This window comes from Ovis aries, chromosome 21, assembly GCF_016772045.2.
Source record: "Ovis aries strain OAR_USU_Benz2616 breed Rambouillet chromosome 21, ARS-UI_Ramb_v3.0, whole genome shotgun sequence".
Classification (NCBI taxonomy): Eukaryota; Metazoa; Chordata; class Mammalia; order Artiodactyla; family Bovidae; genus Ovis; species Ovis aries.
This window is the reverse complement of record NC_056074.1, coordinates 43,759,104-43,780,336: the sequence shown is the minus strand read 5'-3', so window position 1 is coordinate 43,780,336 and position 21,233 is coordinate 43,759,104. Positions and strand designations below refer to the sequence as shown.

General features: G+C 54.8%; 1 protein-coding gene and 1 long non-coding RNA gene across 3 annotated transcripts; one reads left to right on the top strand and one right to left on the bottom strand.

The window, feature by feature from the left end:
- Nucleotides 1-401: 401 nt before the first annotated feature.
- FADD (Fas associated via death domain) lies at nucleotides 402-7,081 on the bottom strand. 2 transcript variants are annotated; one of them, XR_006057529.1, is made up of 3 exons: nucleotides 6,715-7,081; nucleotides 4,192-5,225; nucleotides 402-3,988 (listed from the first exon to the last, which is right to left on the bottom strand). XR_006057529.1 is itself a non-coding variant. In XM_012102212.4 (2 exons), exons 1-2 carry the CDS (start codon nucleotides 6,998-7,000, stop codon nucleotides 4,882-4,884), a joined length of 630 nt encoding a protein of 209 aa, XP_011957602.2. In that variant the 5' UTR covers nucleotides 7,001-7,081; the 3' UTR covers nucleotides 402-4,881. The 2 variants fall into 2 exon arrangements, 1 of the variants encoding a protein (XP_011957602.2); XM_012102212.4 differs by having other exon boundaries at nucleotides 402-5,225.
- A 147-nt stretch (nucleotides 7,082-7,228) lies between these two features.
- Nucleotides 7,229-15,853, top strand: LOC121817559 (uncharacterized). The gene is made up of 2 exons (XR_009597859.1): nucleotides 7,229-13,156; nucleotides 13,327-15,853. It is a non-coding gene; the product is annotated as an uncharacterized LOC121817559 (long non-coding RNA).
- Nucleotides 15,854-21,233: the final 5,380 nt, after the last annotated feature.

The window sequence follows — 21,233 nt, the reverse complement described above, 5'->3', positions numbered from 1 at the left end:
GCAGGGCCCGATGGGAGGACAGGCCCCCTGCACTGGGCGCCTGGGCCTGGCCTTTTATCACAGCTGGCTGACTCACCTGCTCAGCGAGCACACAGTGAGCCTCGGCAGCGCTGGAGACCTCAGGAAAGAGTAAGAGCGTCTGGTGGGAAGGGCAACGCAGCAGCCGAGGTCCACCGCGGGCCCGTGGGGCTGGACGAGGCCGCATCACACTGGGTGTTGGAGGCGGATCTCAGGCCCTGGGGACCGGGGTGGGCGCTTGGGGAACAAGCTGCCCGGGGCTTGGGGGCCCCTTCTATTCCTCACAAAGCTGGGACGAGGGCCCGGGACCTGGGAGCCCAGCAGAGCGGTTTCTGTAGCCAGAAAGCCCTCTGGAAGGCCTAATGGGGACCCAGACTCCCAGAGACGGGCATGTTTCTATTTATTATAACAATGTTGCTTTGATGCACACATAAGCCAGATACAAACTTATGCTTCTAGCCGTCATAACTCATAAAAGGCCTACCAAATTCACATGAGACACTTGAAACAATTTAGACTAAGAATGTAACTAAATGGTCACTGTGAAGTAGGGTTTCTAAAACTGTAGCACAGACACACACAACAGGAAATTCACCTTTTCACTCACAGTGTCGTCAGCATCACCCCATCTGTCTTGAGAACTCTGTCATCTCCCCAGACAGAACTTCTGTCCCATGGAACATGTGTGCTGAAACAGAGTCGTCGCCCGAGTCTAGACTGTCACCAGGCAGGTGTGGGGCGGGCAGCGTGGCTCTGCCTGGGTGTCCAAGTGGCCCATGCTCTTCCATGATGGCCTCCACCCGATGGGCACCCTGCGCGCACAGTGAGCTGGCCTCCGTGCCCCCGGGACAACGAATGTGGTTGGCACCCACGTGGGACTCTTGCCATAGTCTTAACTGTCACTGACTCAGGGAGCTGAGGGCTTCTGTGATGCAAACAGTTTTCAACTGCCAGCAGATGGAGGGTGACTGGCCCCTTTCGCGTGTGTGCTACCCCGCATCAGGCCTGCCTGTCTTGGTTCCAAAGTGCAATGGGCACAGAAACCCTGTGGTTAGGAAGCAGCCAGCAGGATGACTCAGTTACCGTGGAAATAAAAATACACAACTGAGAAACGTGTGGAGAGCCTGCGGTTTCTCAGAATACAGAGCGGGGTCTTTGGGAGGGCTGGGCCGGGGCTGTCCTGAGAGCGGCGAGGCTCTGGAGGTCGTGTCCAGGGAGCCGCTGCTGTTACATGGGAGCGCACGCCCCAGGGAAGGGGCCTGGGTGGGGCCTGAGGGCGGCCCACTGAACTGTGGTGCCAAGTCTAAGGTCTGTGGTGGGCAGGCTGGCCCTGTGGTGCCTGGAACCTGTGACCTGCCCCCTCGAACGGCAGGGTCAGCCCGGGACCTTGAGAAAGGGACGGGGAGGGGCCAGGGAGGGGGGCTGGGGGCCTCCGCTCCACAGTGCCGTTTCGGGGTGCCTGTGGGGCTGCCAAGGAGGAAGGGGAGCAGGTGGGAGCTAGTGGGGAGAGTAAGATGGATGAGGGACTGTCAACCCCCTACCCCAAGGGAAGAGTCTGGAGGGCATGAGGACCCTGGGTGGTCACCAACAGCTGTGTGCGCCCAGAAGCAAGGCTGGGGGTGGCGTGGTGGAGGGCAGACTAGGAAACCGGGAAACCTGCAGGGCCAGGAGACGGTGACCCTTCATCTCAGCAGACACTTGTTCAACACCCCTTCACTGCCAGGAAATCTCCGGCAGAGCACACACACGGGGACCCTTCTTTCCGTCCTCAGGGGAGGACTGAGAGCAAAAGGCACTTCTTTCGCCTTCGAGTCAACCCTGCGCCTTGTGTGCCTGCTTTGTGTTCGTTTATTGGAAAAACTTCACAGAAGACTGACTTTCTGTGAAGCTGCCAGAAATCCTTGCTGAAACTGCAACAGCTCCGTCGGGTGGGGTGTCACTGACTGGCCCCCAGGTCCCAGTTCTGATCAAACATGTCTGTCTCAGGAGGGGCAGTGAGAAGACCCAGGACAGGACTCCCTTGGCGGTCCAGCGGCTGGGACCGTGCTTCCACTGCAGGGGACGCAAGTTTGGTCCCTGGCTGGGGAACTAAGAGCCCTCTGTGCACAGCAAGGCCGGGTGTCAGGGGCCGTGCAGAGCAGAACAGCACTGGACAGCCCTCTGGGCGCTGGGTGACATCAGCTCGTCTTCAAGCTGAGAATGGCACTGCAGACGCGGACAAGCACCTCCGATATACCCAATGGCCTCTTCCGAGAGTGGTGGAGACGCAAGGGGAAGAGCCCCTGGTGGCCTCCATGGTCTCTGTGACACCCAGGGCCGTATCTGGTGGACACCTGAAAGCCACACCACAGAAGCGGGGACACAGACAGCACACACGAAGACCGCGCTGTCCAGACGCTGGCTACCTTCCGGGGCCTTCACTGTCCAGAGCTGCCCTGACGCTGGCTGGCTACCTTCCACCCCCGGGGCTCACACTGTCCAGAGAGCTGCCCTCTGACGCTGGCTGTCTACCCTCCACCCCTGGGGCCCGCACTGTCCAGAGAGCTGCCCTCTGACGCTGGCTGTCTATCCTCTACCCCTGGGGCCCACACTGTCCAGAGCTGCCCTCTGACGCTGGCTGTCTACCCTCCACCCCTGGGGCCCGCACTGTCCAGAGAGCTGCCCTCTGACGCTGGCTGTCTACCCTCCACCCCTGCGGCCCGCACTGTCCAGAGCTGCCCTCTGACGCTGGCTGTCTACCTTCCACCCTCGGGGCCCGCACTGTCCAGAGCTGCCCTCTGACGCTGTGTACCTTCCACCCCTGGGGCCCGGACAGGCCCTGCTGCTTTCTCTGTCCACTTGCACTGTCCATTCATGCCGCCAGCCTGTGCAGTCTCACCTCAGCGCCTGGAGGGCAGCTGCGGTGGAAGCCTCCTGACTGCTGACGGTGGAGCGCCTGGATGCTCCCATCGGCCTGCAGCCCACCTTCGGAGGCAGTGTCCTCTGCAAGTTCGCCTGCCACCAGGCTCTGTGGCTTTGCCCCAGTGGCCCACAGGCGCCAGGGCAGGCCACCTCCAGGCCCCAGGGAGGCTGACAGCAGTGCCTGGAGGAGGCGCCTCTCTGCCCCGACCTCAGGCGCCAGGGCAGGCCACCTCCAGGCCCCAGGGAGGCTGACAGCAGTGCCTGGAGGAGGCGCCTCTCTGCCCCGACCTTAGGTCACATGACAGGTTTGCTGAGGCTGTTCCAACTGCTTCACCATCCACGGCAGGAGGGCAATCCCAGATGTCAGTGTCTGGGGGACAGTGCTTCACCCTCGAGGACGCAGCACGGAGTGAGCCAGTGGCAGCGCCGGGCCCAAGCAATGGAAAGCTCTGAGTGCTGTAAGCACATGTCCAAATGTCCGTAAGAACACCTGGAGTGACGGAGGGGTGGTCCCTCCCCGCTGTGAGGACCACATGGGGATGCAGGCCAGGTCTCAGGATGCTCAGGATCCTCACCCATTGGTAGTAGCATCTGCCATAAACCACGAGGGATGGGCACCATCTCGTAGTCTGCCTCTGGTCAAGACACGTGGGCACATTTCCCAGAACACCCATTTCCCAAGGCAACCCACTGGCCAAGCCCCGCCTTTACTGGTGGTGGTGACGTTACTATTACACACAGACTCGCCCTGACCCAAAGCCTCTTCAGCACATCACCCTGGGCTGGGCCATGGCTCTGGGGCTGAATGGGCTCAGCTCCCAAACTTGTGACGCGTGGTTAACGCCGGTGTTCCAGCCAGACTTTCAGAGCAGGGCCATGTCTGTCTTGTCTGCTGCCTGGGCTCAGCTCCCAGCAGTGCCCGGCGCAGTCAGGATCTGCCAAAGGCTGGGCCCACAGCCGGGCGGCGAGTGCTGTCTTGGCAACCCAAGGTCAGGGTGGCACAGCATGACGTCAGGAGCTTTCCCAAGGTCACAGCTAGAAGGTACGCGGCGGGGTTCTCTGATGCCTCCTGCAGGGAGGCAGGGCCCACAGCAGGTGAGGGCTGCCCTCTGGCAGATCATGGCCCACTGCGGTAAACACCCCCGTTGGCAGTGGTCCCTGGAGCTGATAGGAAACACAGGCACCCTCCTACAGGTTGGGCCTGCGATAACCGTCAAGGGACAGTGAAATTGGCTACAGCGGGACTTCTGAGAACCCGTAAAATGAGCTCACCATCCGTGGGAAGAGGAAACCGTCAGGTGGAGGTCTCTTGCAAAGGCACCTGCTTCAACAGGACTTCAAGCAGGAAGAAAAGGTGCTTCTCAGAATCCGAGGATTCAGCTTCTTACTACTTTTGTTATCAGAAAAAGTGACTGTTAGCAATCCATTGTGGAACTGGAGTCATGATTCATCTGACAACCAGCATGTGCCGAGCGCCTGCTGCCTGGCCCCATGGCAGGGGGCTCGCTCCCCGAGCACTGAGAGCCTGGGCTGCCTCCCAGACCCGTGAGGGCGCGCCTCACCCCGCCACCCGCCCTGGAGATGGTCTGCACTGCCAGTCTCCAAGCCTCTGGCAAGTGCAGGGGCAGGAGAACGAGCCAGGCGTTCCAAGCGTGGGTTCCGGAGCCCAGCGCCCCCAGCACAACGACCTCCAGCTCCTCGCTCTTCAATGCTGCGCATCCTCTCGTGTCTGGGAGCACCAAGTTTCACAGACCCCTACTTCATACCGGGCACGGCACCACACGCCCTCCCGGAGGAGCTTATTTAATGGGGACGATGGTACACACAGTGGCCCCCACCCGGCTGGCACAGAGGAGTGTGGGCCCACAGCCGCCTCCCTGAGTCTTCACGGGGCTGGCACGGATGGCACGTGGTCAGGACCGTGCAGCTGCCCTCGGTCCCCATGGAAGAGTCGCTGGGTCGTCAGGAGGCTCCCGGGGCAGCGGAGCCCGAGTCCCAGGCCATGAGGGACCCGGGGTTTGCACTCCTTCTCTGGCGGGCCTGGGCCCACTGGTCCTCCTCAATGAGATCTGCCACCACGTTTAGCTGGCAGCCCCGGAGCGCGCTCACCAGGCATGACACAGCTGCGTCCTCCCTAGCGCTGTTCTTCCAGACCCTCAGCAGCTCCCTCACCTGCTCCACCAGGTTCCGGGGGTACTTCTCCTCGATGGCTTCAATCTTGATCTCAGACACTCTGAGGCGACGAGCCAGCCTCTTCCAGTCCTTCCCCACGTTATCACAGATGATCTCCATCGCCGCCCGCAGGTCTGGTGGGGGAAAAGGGCAGAGTGGTAACCTGCGGTCTGGGGAGCTGTTTAGAAAACAGATAACCGCACACTGGCTGACGGGCCTCCTGGTGCTGACCCAGGTGCTGGGGACCCGAAAGGCCCTTCCACAGAGGCGGACGCCACCCTGCAGCAGAAGGACCAGGGAAAGCTCCATGCTGCCTCAGCCAGCCACACCGTGAAACACTACCCACAAGGCGCAGCCTGCTCTGAAGACTTACTGGTTGGGGGGGTCTTGTAATGGAGACGCCCACTCAGGCCTGAGTAGAGTTGCACCTCTATCCCAACCTGCAACGGGGTTGAATGGGGGGCCCTAGAAGGTACACACATGTCAAATCTCTGGAACTGTGAATGGGAACTTTCTTGGAAAAGGGTCTTTGCAGATGTGAGAGTAAGCTGAGGATCTCGAGATGAGGGGATCATCTTAGATTATTCAAGTGGGCCCTAAATCCACTGACAGGACCACGTGCCGTGGAGGCAGAGACTGGAGGGGTGTGGTCACAAGCCAAGGAATGCCTGGAGTCCCCAGAAACCAGAAGAGGGAGGAAGGACCCTCTCCTAGAGCTCTCAGAGGGAGCATGGCCTACTGACACCTGGATCTGACCACTGGCCCAAGAAAGGTAAGAGCAGCAGATTCTGTTGCTTTAAGCCACTGAGACACAGTCATTTGTATGGCAGCCCTAAACAGCCCACTTGCTGCTCTGGAAGATGCCCTGACTGACACCAGGCTTCAGTCCCTGGCTACTATGTCCTCATCTGCTGAGAAGTCACTCCTGAGATCAGACTAGACAAAATGCTTCTTGGAAGCAAAGCTTCATCTCCAACCACAAACCCCTGATACGCTGTCAGCCTGTATGCCAACTCCTCCAGCCCCGTGAGGTGGGCACCTGTGTTGCTGACCACTGGGAGAAAGCAGGAAGTGGAGGCCCAGGGAAGGGAAGTGCAAGTCACTTCCTGAGGTCACAGCCAGCCACAGAATGGCAGAGCCAGGAAGAATCCCTTATACAAAAGCAGCGCCCTATCAACCCGCCCTTCCTGCTGAGGCTCTTCTGGAGTCCTTTCACCCCTGTCCCGCCCGGGAGGTCAGCAACGTCTTCTTCTGTCCAATAACTTCTAACTTTCCTGGAGGGAGAGGGGTGGAGAAGAAAGCACTGAGGCTGGATGGGGCAGGGGGCGGTGGTTGTCCACGCTCCGCAACTTAGGCTAAGTTAACTTCTCTGAGCTTTGGTTCTCCTGTCCGCAAAGCGGCCACGTTCCCGTCTCTCGGGGCTGTTTAGGGAAAACCCACGGAAACCGAACCCGGAAAAGGCTGGGCGCCTGGAAGATCGACAGCTGACCCCGCCAACCCCCACAGGGTCCCCAGGCACCCCTCGCCCCTCTCCTCCCGCGCCGCTCCGCGCCCGGCCCCCGCTCCCCGTCCTTCGCCCGCACGCCTCCCGCCCGCACCCCGGCCCCCGGCCCTCGCCCCCACCTCGCTCCTCCGGCGCCGCCCCGGCCTCCGCGCCCCGTTCGAAGTCGTCCAGGAGGCACAGGAGGTCCTCGCGCCGCAGGGAGCCGAGCAGCTCGCGCAGCAGCGCGGTGCGCTCGGCGCTCAGCTCGTTCTGCTCGAGCAAGACGGTGAAGAGGTCCAGGCCGCTCTGCGCGAGCTCCAGCTTCCTCTTGCTAACGCGGTTCCGGCACAGGAACTTGAGCTGGGTCAGGTCGCTGCTCGACAGTCCGACCGACACCGAGTGCAGCAGCACCAGGAACGGGTCCATGGCGACAGGAGTCCCCGCGGGCTGGGCCGCGCCTCCTCACGGACCCTTCGCGCCTCAGCCTAGTGGCGGCGAATGCAGTTTGGGGAGCTCGATAGCCCGTCGCCGGAAGTATCCCGCCGGGCCGGTCCTCTCGTGGTAACTTCCGGGACTCGCGCATGCGCTGCAAGCCGAACCGTAGCCATTTCCGCCCGGGAGGCTCCCTGCTGACGCCAGGCACCGCCCCTGACCGGGGACCCGGAAGATCTCTGTCGGTGCGCCCTGACGACGGTCTCCCTGTGAGGACCGGCAGCTTTACGGGTCCCAATCAGTGCAGACGGTGACTGCAGCCATGAAATTAAAAGACGCTTACTCCTTGGAAGAAAAGTTATGACTAACCTAGGTAGTATATTCAAAAGCAGAGACATTACTTTGCCGACGAAGGTCCGTCTAGTCAAGGCTATGGTTTTTCCTGTGGTCATGTATGGATGTGAGAGTTGGACTGTGAAGAAGGCTGAGTGCCGAAGAATTGATGCTTTTGAACTGTGGTGTTGGAGAAGACTCTTGAGAGTCCCTTGGACTGCAAGGAGATCCAACCAGTCCATCCTAAAGGACATCAGTCCTGGGTGTTCATTGGAAGGAATGATGCTAAAGCTGAAGCTCCAGTACTTTGGACACCTCATGCAAAGTGTTGACTCATTGGAAAGACTGATGCTGGGAGGGATTGGGGGCAGGAGGAGAAGGGGACGACAGAGGATGAGATGGCTGGATGGCATCACTGACTCGATGGACGTGAGTCTGAGTGAACTCCGGGAGTTGGTGATGGACAGGGAGGCCTGGCGTGCTGCGATTCATGGGGTCGCAAAGAGTCGGACACGACTGGGCGACTGAACTGAACTGAACCCCTAAACCCAGAGCGCAGTCAGCGTCCGTTTCCTTTGGAATGTTGCGCTGCGGGTGCTCTTAATAACAAGTTTATGAACATTTGTGAAAATGCATGTCGTTTGGGCTTCCCTGATGGCTCACTGGTAATGAATCGGCCTGCCAATGTTGGAGAGGCGGGTTCGATCCCTGGGACAGGAAGATCCCCTGGAGAAGGACATGGCACCCGACTCCAGTGCTTGCCTGGGAAATCCCGTGGACAGAGGATGGGGCGTCACGGTCCATGGGGTCACAAAAGAATCAGACAGGACTTAGCGACTAAGCAACGAATGTCCTTTAGTAACCCCTGCAAATCTGTGTGCAGGAAAGACACTTAAGAGCTTTATTTAGTTTTTAAAATTTGATAAAAACGTGATTTCTAAAGTTATCGTCGTTATTGTGGAAGGCTTACTGGCGTTTCTTGATGCCTACTGTGTACCATGGAGTAGGTCCTGGAGACAATTCAGGAACAAAGCGTGGAAGGCCCCACCTGCCCGGAGCTTGCAGCATCAGTGCACAAGGTTACCTCATGCAGATAAGAAAGTGCCGTTAAGCCAGAAGTCAGCTCGAACCAGGGGCCAAGAGCATGGAGGTGGGGAGTGTGGAGGTGGGGGTCTCTACATGTGGAGAAGGCGGTTCTGGAGCAGGCCCCAATGTGCAGGCGTGAGGGGCCAGGTAGAGAGGTGTGGGGGCCGTAAAGGCGGGCCCACGGCAAGAGCAGAAGCACCGAGGAGGGCGCAGGGTGCTGGGGCAGAGCTGGGAAGGCAGGGGGTGGTCGGTGAGGGGAGGGGGCGAATTAGGAGGAGCCAGGTCGGAACCCAGCTTTACCTTCCCTAAGCCCCTGCAGAGGGTGAGAAGAAGCCTGAAGCCATCTGAGTTATGTTGGGAAAAAATTGAGATGTAATTCATATTCCCTGCAACTCACCCTTTTAAAGTGTACAGTTCAGGGGCTTTCCTTGTGGTGCAGTGGTTAAGAACCTGCCTTGCAATGCAGGGAATGCTGATTGGAATCCTGGTTGGAGAACTAAGATCCCACATGCAGGGAGGTGACAGCCTTCACTATGCCACTAGAGAGCTCGCAGTCCGGCAGGAAACATCCCGCATGACGCAGCAAAAATCCCTCTTCCTGCAACTTAGACCTGACTCAGACAAATGGATACAGCGGTATTTTAAAACGTGTACAGTTCAGTGGTTTTCAGCATATTTATAATGTGCAACCGCTACCATTAGCTAATTTTAGAATATTTTCATCACCTTTGTAGAGACCAGTGCTCATCAGCAGTCACTTCCTCTCCGCCCCCCACTCTTTCTCCAGCTTCTGGCAACCACGAGTAGGCATCTGTCTGCCTGGATTTGACCACGATGGGCGTTTCATGTAGGCGGAAGCACACGCTGTGGGGCCTTTGGGGCCTGGTTTCTTGAACTGAGTGTGACGTCTTCAAGGTTCGCGCGTGTTGTAGCCTGTGACAGTGCTTCCTTCCTTTTTATATCGTGTGTGTGCTCAATTGTGTCCGACTCTTTGAGGCCTCATGGACTGTAGCCCCCCAGGCTCCTCTGCCCGTGAAAGTTTCCAGGCAAGGATACTGGAGTGGGGTGCCCTTTCCTCCCTGAGGGGATCTTCCCTCTCCAGGAATAAAAACCTACATCTCTTGCATCTCCTGCATCAGCAGTTGGATTCTTTACCCCTAAAGTGCCGCCCGGGAAGCCCTCTTTTTACTTTATTTATTTATTTTTGGCTGTGCTGCTGTGCACGAGCTTTCTCTAGTTGCTGCCAGTGGGGGCTACTCTTTGTTGGAGGCTCTAGGCACATGGTAAGGAATTCACATGCAACGCTGGAGACCAGGGTTCGATCCCTGGGTCAGGAAGATCCCCTGGAGAAGGGAATTGCAACCCACTCCAGTATTCTCGCTTGGATAATTCCATAGAGAGAGGAGCCTGGTGGGCTATAGTCCATGGGGTTGCAAAGAGTTGGACACAACAGAGTGGCTAACACAAAAATTAGGCACATGGGCTTCAGTAGTTGAAGCACATGGGCTTAGCTGCCCTGTGGCACGTGGGATCTTCCCAAATCAGGGATTGAACCCACGTCCCCTGCATTGGCAGCGGATTCTTAACCACTGGTATTGGGGAAATTAAAGTCTTGTTCAGGCTTCAGAAGTAGGAGACCAGGCCTCTGAGCTGCTCCTGACCTGCCTGGATACTGCCCAGATTCTGTGCCTGCACGCAAGCACAGCAAATCAGATGGCCCTTAGGTAAGAAAGGGAGTGGGCCCTGGAATCTCTTGAGCCCCTGAGGGTCTGGCCAGTCCCCCAGGGTCTAATGAAATCCTATGACTCACAAGGTGAAACAAACCATATTGTAAAAAAGTTAAAGTAAAACCAGAGCTGCATTTTGCAGGCAAACTGATGATGACCTCCATTTACTGAGTGGGATGATAAGCGGGAGCCCCCTCACACTAGAATCTGAAGTCTCATCCGTGGGATAGACACACTGCCCAGGACCTTTTCCCAGCTGGGACTCCACATTGGTTTTCATGAGGGGCTTCCCAGCACCGTTCAAGTCTGGGTGTAGGTTGTTGGCCCCATTTGGTGATGTATGTGTTTCTTCTCTCTGTTGTTTCTATTTCTTTTCTTTTAATGACCGTATATTGAGATTAAGCCAAATATCTATACAAAAATAGAAACTGTTTATTTGTGTGTAACGAATGGTTTCTTTTGTTAATGAATCTCTTGAACCTAAAACAAAACTTTCAGCAAAACAGCTGGTTTTCTTCTTGTTGCTGTTTGATCACTCAGTTGTATCTGACTCTTCTGTGACTCCGTGGACTGCAGCCCACCAGGCTCCTCTGTCCATGGGGTTCCCCCGGCATGAATACTGGAGTGGGTTGCCATTTCCTTCTCCCGTGGATCTTCCGGAGCCAGGGACTGAATCTGAGTCTCCTGCGTTGCAGGCAGATTCTTTACCAGTGAGCCGTCAGGGAACCTCAAAACAAATGAGTCACCAGGAAAGTCATTTTTGATGGGTCAATAGTACCCTGTCCTGCGAGGGGGTCACCTTTATCTATTCCATCATCCGTGGATGCACCTTTGAGTTTTTTCCGCCTTTTTTGTCATTATGAATAATGCTACCGTGGGCTCTGAGCTACATTTCTAAAGAATCACCAGGTAGAATCCAAGGGACCCCTCAGTAATGCAGATGAGAGGTGAAGGTTCCTGGAGCAGGTGCAGTGGGGGGGATGGGAAGGCGGCGTCTGTCTTTTGGTCGGGGCTGCATGTGAGTGAGGAGCATTGAGGATGCTGTCGGGCCTGAAGGGTGGACTGGCTGCTGGCTCACCTGGGGAAGGTGTGGGTGGGTTTGAGCAGGAGACAGGTGGGTCCCAGTTTAGACATTTACCTCTAGCCTCCTGTTTACATTTGAAAAATAGATGTAATAACAGGAACAGGATACGCAGCCGGGCTTTGTCTCCTGTGGACACTTTAAGATGACGGGAATGGCAGGAACAGCAAGGGGCTGAGCCCTGCCTAGGGAAGGGATGAAGAGACCACATACTTCCCATTCTTGGGGTCAAGGAGACCCCCCCCCCCGCCCAGACTATACACGCACAGAAAGGGTCCTCAAGGGAGGGGATGCTAGGCCATAATATGTTCTACCAACTCCCCAGAGACCCTTGCGCTGGAATCCATCTTGGCTAAATGATGCGCACGCGCACAGGGGAGGACCCTGCATCAGAGAAGGTATGGACTCTGGGGCAGACAAGCAACGCGATCGGCCAGAGGAAACCCAGAAGAACTTCCCCCGCGAAAGTGAGTTGTTGTTGCTGTTTCTCAGTTGCTAAGTCACGTCCAACTCTTTGTGAGCCCATGGACCACAGCATGTCAGGCTTCCCTGTCCTTCACCAACTCCCGGAGCTTATTCAAACTTATGTCCATTGAGTCGGTGATGCCATCCAGCCATCTCTTCCTCTGTCGTCCTCTTCGCCTCCTGCCTTCAGTCTTTCCCAGCATCAGGGTCTTTTCCAATGAGTTGGCTCTTAGCATCAGGTGGCCAAAGGATTGGAGCTTCAGCTTCAGCAGCAGTCCTTCCAGTGAATATCCAGGGCTGGTTTCCTTTAGGAGGGACTGGCTGGAGCAAAGCAGTCAGTTCTTCAGGTAAGTGGTTTAAGCCACCTTGAGGTGTATGTCTGTCTCTCTCGGCCTGCTCGCGCTTTCTCTAATGGATCTTCTCCCATAATAAGCAGTTTCCCTGCCTCACTGCTTTCTTCTCTTTGCTGAGCTCTTCCTTCGCTCAGGCAGGCTCCAGGGCCCTGCTGCTGGCCACGAGCTCCTGGTGCTCTAACGATTAGGGCCTGGCATTCTCACTGCCGTGGTCTGCGTTTGATTCCCAGGGAACCGAGATCCCACTTCAAGCTGCTGCTCACTGTGGCTGCCCAGCGACTACCCGAGCCCAGGGTGAATGTGGGGAGAACCTGTTAGACATGTTCACGGACAATGGGACGCACGGGGCCAGGGTTTGGGACAGAAATCTGGGCAGGAGAGGGAATTTGGGAGAGTGAAAGTCGCTCAGTCCTGTCTGACTCTTTGCAATCCCATGGACTGTAGCCCGCCAGGCTCCTCTGTTCGTGGAATTTTTCAGGCAAGCGTACTGGAGTGGGTTGCCACTCCCTCTCCAGGGGATCTTCCTAACCCAGGGATCAAACCCAGGCCTCCCCCGTTGCAGGCAGATTCTTTATTGTCTGAGTCACCAGGGAAGCCCGTGAATTTGGGAGCATCCTGCAAATAGATGTTGCTTATGATGGTTAATCATATGTGTTAACCTGACTGGGCCAAGGGCCGCCCAGCGATCTGGTAAAATATTTCTGGGTGTGTCTGTGAGGGTGTTTCTAGAAGAGATGAGCACTTGAATTGTCTAAGAAACGCGAGTGAGCCTCCCCAGTTCAGGTGGGCATCATCCAAGTAGGATGAAAAGGCAGAGGAAGGGAGGATTCCGTCTCCACTGGAGCACCATTGCCCCGTGGCCCCCCGCCCCCGTTATCAGGCCTTCAGACTGAATTACCCACCAGCTCTTCTGGTTCCCAGCTTGTGGGTGGCAGACGGTGGACTTCCTGGCCTCCATGACTGTCGTGTGAGCCAGTCTTAGAATAAAGCTTCTCACTTGCCTCTATCCATCCGGTTGGCTCTGTTTCAGCACCTCCAGGATGCGGTCTCCAACGGGGGGAGAGCTGAAAGAAGAGCAAGTTCCGAGGCCACGGGGTGTCTGACCGTAAGGGAGACGTGATGGAGCCAGGGGAGGAGGCTGGGGTGGGAGGTGGTCCGAGCAGGGCTGGGCCACGCTCCACCTGCTGCACCCCTGCCGCGGTGCGGCCCTGGCCCTGGCACGCAGCCTTTCTTGACTCACTACACATTTTCCTTCCTGCTCTGTCTCCCCCGCAGAGCCTCCGTGTGTTGCAGTCCAGGCTACAGTCCACAGAATCGCAAACAGTCAGACATGGCTGAGCCGCTAAGCCTGTACACACGGCCGATCAACAATACTGTGGTCATTTTAGGTGAACAGCGAAGCGACTCAGCCGTACGTATACATGGATCCATTCTCCCCCAAACCCTCCTCCCAGGCCGGCACATATCACGTAGAGTTCCATGTAAACAGAAAGAGACTCATGGACTTGGAAAACAAACTTACGGTTGCCGAGGGGGAAGGGATAGTTAGGGGGTCTGGGAATCTCACATACACCCTGCTATATTCACAATGGATAACCGACAAGGACCTGCTGGGTAGCTTATCTTTTCATCTTCTTTACAAGATATTTCACAAAACAAAATGTAACTTTTGTGGATTTTGGGGGCTGTGCTGCGTCTTCATTGCTGTGAGGGCTGCTCTCTCGCTGCGCTGAGTAGGGGCTTTTCTCTCGCTGTGCTGAGTAGGGGCTTTTCTCTCGCTGCGCTGAGTAGGGGCTTTTCTCTCGCTGCGGTGCTCGGGCTTCTCCTGCTGGGGAGCGCAGGCTCTACGACGTGTGGGCTTCAGCAGGTGTGGCCTGAGCAGCTCACAGGCTTATTTGCTCCGAGGCAAGTGGAATCTTCCTGGACCAGGGATTGAACCGGTGGATCCTTATCTGCTGTCTGGCATTGGCAGGTGGATCCTTATCCACTGAGTCACCAGGGAAGTCCAGAATTTAACTTTTGATGAGGCCCAGTTTCTCAAAATTATCCATAAGATTTGACGGTTACAAGGCTATTCAAACTGTCTCCTTCATCTTGATTGAGTTTTGGTAGTTTGTGCAGTTTTGAGGATGAGTCCATTTTCCTAAAGCCTTAGGATTTCTGAACACAGTGATGTGTAGAATTCCCTCATTTTGTGTCTTAGCCCATTGGCGCTGCTGTAGCAAGGTGCCATAGCTTTCCCGAGAAATCTGTGTGCAGCTCAAAAAGCAACAGTTAGAAATGAACATGGAACAACGGACTGGTTCCAAATTGGGAGAGGAGTCCGTCAAGGCTGTATATTGTCACCTTGCTGATTTAGCTTATATGCAGAGTACATCTTGCAAATTCCAGACTGGAAGAAGCACAAGCTGGAATCAAGATTGCCAGGAGAAATATTAATAACCTCAGATATGCAGATGACACCACCCATATAGCAGAAAGTGAAGAGGAACTAAAGAGCCTCTTGATGAAAGTGAAAGAGGGGAGTAAAAAAGTTGGCTTAAAACTCAACTTTCAAAAAAACTTAGATCATGGCATCTGGTCCCATCATTTCATGGCAAATAGATGGGGAAACAATGGAAACAGTGAGAGACTTTATTTTCTTGGGCTCCAAAATCACTGCAGATGGTGACTGAAGCTATAAAATTAAAATATGCTTGCTCCTTGGAAGAAAAGCTATGACCAACCTCAACAACATATTAAAAAGCAGAGATATTACTTTACTGAGAAAGGTCCGTCTAGTCAAAGCTATGGTTTTTCCAGTAGTCATGTTTGGATGTGATAGTTGGACCATAAAGAAAGCTGAGCACTGAAGAATTGATGCTTTTGAACTGTGGTGCTGAAGGAGATTCTTGAGAGTCCCTTGGACTGCAAGGAGATCAAATCAGTCCATCCTAAAGGAAATCAGTCCTGAGTATTCATTGGAAGGACTGATGCTGAAGCTGAAGCTCCAATACTTTGGCCACCTGATGTGAAGAACTAACTCATTCCCTGATGCTGGGAAAGATTGAAGGCAGGAGGAGAAGGGGATGACAGAGGATGAGATGGTTGGATGGCATCACCAACTCGATGGATATGAGTTTGAGCAAGCTCTGGGAGTTGGTGATAGACAGGGAGGCCTGGTGCGCTACAATCCATGGGGTCGCAAAGAGTGGGACACGATTGAGCAACTGAACTGAACTGATTGACTGGGTGGATTATACACAACAGAAATTATTTCTCAGGAACCCGGAAGCAGGAACTCTGTGAGCAGGCTGTCAGCAGGTTTGGGGTCTTGTGAGGGTCTGTGCCAGAGAGCAGCCTCTGAGCTCTCCCTGTAGTCTCCCGCGGAGAAAAACAGGGAGGGAAGCAAGTTCTCTCCAGATGTTTTCAAGGGCATTAATGTCATCATGGGGGCCCCACCTTCAAACACCACCACAAGGTGGGAGGGTAGAGTTTCAACATATGAGTTTTGGAGGGGTACATTCTGTCCGTGCCTTCCCCGGTGGCTCCGCAGGAAAGAATCCACGCACAATGCTGGAGCCACAGGAGACATGGGTTTGATCCCTGGGTTGGGAAGACCCTCTGGAGCAGGGCATGGCAACCCACTCCAGTATTCTTGCCTGGAGAATCCCCGTGGACAGCGGTGCCTGGCGGGCTACAGCCCGTTGAGTCACAGAGTGGGACATGACTGGGGCGACTTAGCATGCACGTATTCGGTTGGTAGCGTTATCCTTTTAATGGCTACAAGATCTCTAATGAATCCTCCATTTCATTCCTGAAATTGGTGATTTGCGTCTTCTCTCTTTATGTTTCTCTGTCTTGCTAGAAGTTTATCAATTTCATTTATTTGCAATGAACCAGTTTTTTGTTTCAACGATTTTTCTCTCTTCCCCCTTTCCCTAGTTTTATTTCATATTTTGTCTTGTCTTGGCCATTTTATTTCCCTCTCCTTGCTTTGGATTTATTTTGCTTTTTTGTTCATTCTGGTTGTTTGAGGTAGGCATGTAGGTCATTTATTTCTAAGATAAGCATTCTCAACATTGCTTTAGCTGTGTCCTACAAATTTTGAGATGCTGTGTTTTTATTTTCATTCATTTCTATGTCTTTTCCTCTCCTCTGAGGCTTCCTCTCTGGCCCAGGTTTATTTGGAATTGTGCTGTGTCATTTGCTTGGGTTTAGAGATTTGCCTGTTGCCTTTCTGCCATTCGGGTTTCCCAGTTGGTTCACCGGTAAAGAACTCATCTGCCAGTACAGGAGAAGAGAGTTCAGTCCCTGGGTTGGGAAGATCCTCTGGGGGAGGAAATGGCCACCCACTCCAGTATTCTTGCCTGGAAGATACTATGGACAGAAGTGCCTGGCAGGTTACAGTCCGTGGTGTCCCAGAGTCGGACCCGAGAGAGCAGTGAGTCAGCATGGGTTTCTGTTGTTAGTCCCTTTTATAGGTTGATTCCATTACAGTCAGAGAACACGCTCTGCATGGTTTCAAGTCTTTTAAACTTGTTGAGCTTGTTTTAAGGCCCAGCATGTGGTCTGTCTTGGCAAGTGTTTCATGGATGCTTGAAAAATTCTGTTATCGGGTGATGTGTCTACAGATGTCAAATAGCTCCTGGAACAACTCTCCCCCAGCTCTCCCAGACCTCTTCTCACCCCTTCAGGTGTTCTGACTGAAGCTCTGCCCCCTGGGAGGCTTTCTTTCTCTCCACTGTCCCTCCGGGACGCCCCAGAGAGGGGCTGCCGAGCTGGGACCATCCACCTCTGGGGGCTGTCAGTGCGTCGTGTAAAGCCACCCATGAGCCACGCCTTAGTCTTCTCTTCCCCTGTGAGCTGACCATCGGGAAGTCCCTGTGAAGCCGTAGGTGAACACGAGTAAACCGGGATGAGTCCCTGCTCCAGATTCTTTTGTTTCTGTGCCCAGAAGTGGAATTACTGGATCGCACAGTCCTTCTGTTTCATTTTGCTGAGGAACCATCAGAGTTTTTCCCACAGTGGCTGCAGCAGTTCACATTTCTCCCGGCAAAGCGCTAGGGTTCCATTTCTCCACGCCCCCAGCATGTCTTATCATCTTCTGGTTTGGATCTTAGGCATCCTAGGGGGTGTGCCGTGCTGTCTTGTGGGTTTGATTTCTGGTTCCCTGGTAACCAGTGATGTTGAGCATCTTCTCATGAGCTTGTTGACCACTTGTACGTCTTTGGAGAAATGTCTAGTCAAGCTGTCTGTCCACTTTTAACTGGGTTGCTGGTCTTTTTGTTGCTGAGTTGTAGGGGATCCTCGGATATTCCAGATATAAGTCTCTTATCAGAAATATGATTTGCCGTTATTTTCTCCAGTTTTGTGAACTGCCATTTCATTCAGCTGGGTATCCTCCGACCCTCCCCCTCCCCCCAGATTTTAAATTTTGGTGAAGTCTAGTTTTTGTATTTTCCTTTCATTCGCATTTCCTCTTTAAAAAAAGAAAGAAAATAGCATCTTTTTCTGGTTTCATGGAGGCACACTGGTCTTTTTTTTTTATGGTCCAATAATAGTTTGTTCGTAGAGACTGAAATTTGAATTCCATGTAATATTCTCCTCTCACAGATATTCTTCGCTTCCCCCTGACCATTTTAAATATACGAGTCATTCCCAGCTTGTGAGCCTTTCAAAGACAAGCAGCCAGTCGTCCTAGAGGAACTGCCGCAGTGACCGGCTCATGCAGGAGAGCTCAGCAGTGTGGCTTGCAATTGTAGTAAGTTGCCCACCAAAGCAGACGCCGTGAGCGACGGTGGGTTGAGTCTCACTCACAGGGCGGAGCACTGCGCGGCGCTGAAAACGCGTGAGCCGCGCTACCTGCGCGCGCTCAACCACGCCCACTCTTTCGTAACCTCACGGACCACGGCCCCCCAGGCTCCTCTGTCCATGGGATTCTCCGGGCAACGGCCGGTGGACTCCTTACCACTGCACCACCTGGGACTCCCCTGCGCATTGGTCTTTACTCCCAAGGATGATGAACCGAGTTGCTTTTCTTTCTTCTCTTGTGTCGTCTCAGTGTACCCCCCAGGCTCCTCCTCCTCCTGTTTGTTTTGATCTCTCTCATTCCTGATGAAGCCTTTCCATAGATATCTGGGGACTGTGGGGGCTTTGCTTGGAGGTAGTTAGGTTTTTCCCTGGCGGCGGGGGTACATGGTGGACAGAACAATGGCCCCAAGGTGTCCGATTCCAATTCCCGGACTTTGTGAATGAGTCAATTTACGTGGCGGGAACGACTTTGCAGGTGTGGTGAAGATGAAGGACTCTGAGGTGGGGGGAGGTCACCTTGGGTCATCCCAGGGAGTCAGGCCAAGCCAGGTCCTCGAGCTGGAGAGACAGCTGTGGGAGAGACTGGCTGCGGTGGCTGGAGGTGGTGGGAAGGGTGCAGCCCCGCCTACACCTTCATCTTAGCTCTGTGAGGCCTGTGTCAGACGTCTGGCTTACAGAACTGTAAGACAGTACGTTGCTGTAGTAAGTCACTAAGGTCATGGTCATTTGCAGGGCAGCGAACAGATAACCAGCACAAGGACTCAAGTGCTGGATCTTGTCCATCCCCAGGTGCAGCTCCCACAGGTAGCCAGCAGAGGGCAGCAGCCACCCACAAGTGAAAACAGGCAAATTCAGTTCAATTCAGTTCAGCCCTCAGTTGACTCCACGGACTGCCGCAGGCCAGGCCTCCCTGTCCATCACCAACTCCAGGGGTTTACTCAAACTCATGTCCCTTGAATCGGTGATGCCATCCAACCATCTCATCCTCTGTCGTCCCCTTCTCCTCGTGCCCTCAATCTTTCCCAGCATCAGGGTCTTTTCCAATGAGACAGTTCTTGGCATCAGGTGGCCAGAGTTGAAGTTTCAGCTTCAGCATCAGTCCTTCCAGTGAATATTCAGGACTGATCTCCTTTAGGATGGACTGATTTGCTCTCCTTGCAGTCCATGGGACTCTAAGAGTCTTCTCCAACACCATAGTTCAAAAGCATCAATTCTTCGGCGCTCAGCCTTCTTTATAGTCCGACTCTCACATCCATATGTGACTATTGGAAGAACCATAGCTTTGACTAGATGGACCTTTACTGGCAAAGTAATGTTTCTTCTTTTTAATATGCTGTCTAGGTTGGTCATAGCTTTTCTTCCAAGGAGTAAGCATCTTCTAATTTCATGGCTGCAGTCACCATCTGCAGTGATTTTGGAGCCCCCCAAAACAGCCTGCCACTGTTTCCCCATCCATTTGCCGTGAAGTGATGGGACCAGATGCCATGATCTTAGTTTTCTGAATGTTGAGCTTTAAGCCAACTTTTTCACTCTCCTCTTTCAAACCAGCTGCTGAAGTCAGGACAGTGGGTAGGGACCAGGGTCACAGCTGGGTGAGGAGGGGTGACCAGAAAGGAGCACCAAGGGAGGCTTCTGGGGTGCCAGTTACAGAGGTGTGTGTGTGTTGTGGCAGTTGAATGTATACTCAAGATCTGTGCAGTTTTCTGTATACTGAAAAGTGAAAACATCAGTCAGTCAGTCATGTCCGACTCTTCGCGACTCCATGGACTGTGGCCTGCCAGGCTCCTCTGTCCATGGGATTCTCCAGGCAAGAATCCTGGAGTGCATTGCCATTCCCTTCTCCAGGGGATCTTCCTGACCCAGGGATCAAACCTGGGTCTCCTGCACTGCAGGCAGACTACCGTCTGAGCCACCAGGGAGGCCCTTTTTGCATATTAAATTAAGAAGATTTAACGAGCACTGGACCAAACCTAAGTGGTGTCTTAGGCTGGTCGCAGCTCGAGGCAGCCTTCACCTTCAGGGTCAATCATTGGCATGAGGGACCCCGCCCCGGGCCTCAGGCCCCCATGAGCCCCAGTCCTTCACTGTCTGTGCTCGGGGCTCAGCCCTGCCCCGCTCCTGCCACTCCATTCCAGGGACCAGGAGCAGAAACCGTCCAGCACCGGGTGCCAGGGTCCTGGGTCTGAGGGGGCCCTGTGGGGCCAGCTTGCGGTGAGACCAGAGTGGAGCCCTGACCCTCTCTGGGCCCCACTGTGCCTGTCTGTGAAACAATAGTGCCAGCTGCCCAGCTCATCTCTGGGGGTCCTTTTGCTGCCAGAGCCCAGGTCTTTGTGAAGTTAATCTGGTGGCTCCCCGCCCCACCGCCCCCCCCCCCCAACTTCCTCCCTCCCTTGTCCAAGGCCTACATCGCTCACCTGAATTTCTGCATCTCTCCTCTCTGGCTCCCAACCCCTCTGCAGTCTCCACCCACACCACCAAGATCTCGAGATGTGTGAGTCAGCTCCATCCCTGCCCTGGTGGAGGCTGCCAGCCCCTGCCGTGGACTTACCGCCAAGGTTGAAACCCTCAGGGAGCCAGGGCAGGCAGGGGGCGCCTGGTGCATGCTGGTTCCTGATTCCTCACCTCCTGCCCTGAGGCCCCCAGACGTGATGAACTTCTCGCTGCTCCTATAACCTGCCCAGCACGCCACTGCCTCAGGGCCTTTGTCCCTGCTGCTGCTGCTGGAATCCCCAGCCTTTCTCCAGGCTTTTGTATTCTGGCCCCTCCCTGCTCAGACTCTGGGGGCCTTCCTGCTCAACTCGATCACTCTGAGTGACCCTCGGCCACACCCATCATATTTTCATCAGCACCCCTTCCTTCCTCTGAGATGATCCTGTGCTGGGGTGCATTTTCTCGCCCCGCATCTGACGCCTGCTGCAAGGGGTCACCCTTGAGGGACAGGGCTGTGTCTGCTTTGCCCATGGCTGCTTCTTGAACGTTGCAGGGATGCGTGTCTGTAAGCTCTGGCTGTCAGGGAGCCCTGTGCTCTTGGAGGGGGGTCACCGCCCCACTCTGAGAGGTTTCTTCACAACCCGGAGGGGCTAAAGGTCCCCTGTGAGCCTCTCAGGCCCCTGGGAGGCCCCATGATAGGGGAGGGTCGATGCTGGCCCTGGGAGCCGCCCTCAAGCTTTAGAAGGATGCTCTTGATGGCGGGCAGCCAGGGCCTCTTGGGCTCGGGTTTGCTGAGACTTCCTTGGGGACACAGCAGCACCAGGGGTGCCCTGCAGTCCTGCGGGTTGAGGCCTCACTGATGTTTGGATGCAAAAGAGAGTCTTTCTTTCAAGAAATGAGGGGGATTATAGGTGACGGGTTAAAGAAAAAGTGTCCCCACTTGCCCAAATGAAAACACT

Excerpts from the sequence above, each read along its gene's own strand:
- FADD (XM_012102212.4), bottom strand. The coding sequence starts at position 7,000 with ATGGACCCGTTCCTGGTGCTGCTGCACTCGGTGTCGGTCGGACTGTCG. Across the intron at positions 5,226-6,714 it reads GGCGGCGCCGGAGGAGCGAG|ACCTGCGGGCGGCGATGGAG; the intron begins GTGGGGGCGAGG and ends TTCCCCCACCAG.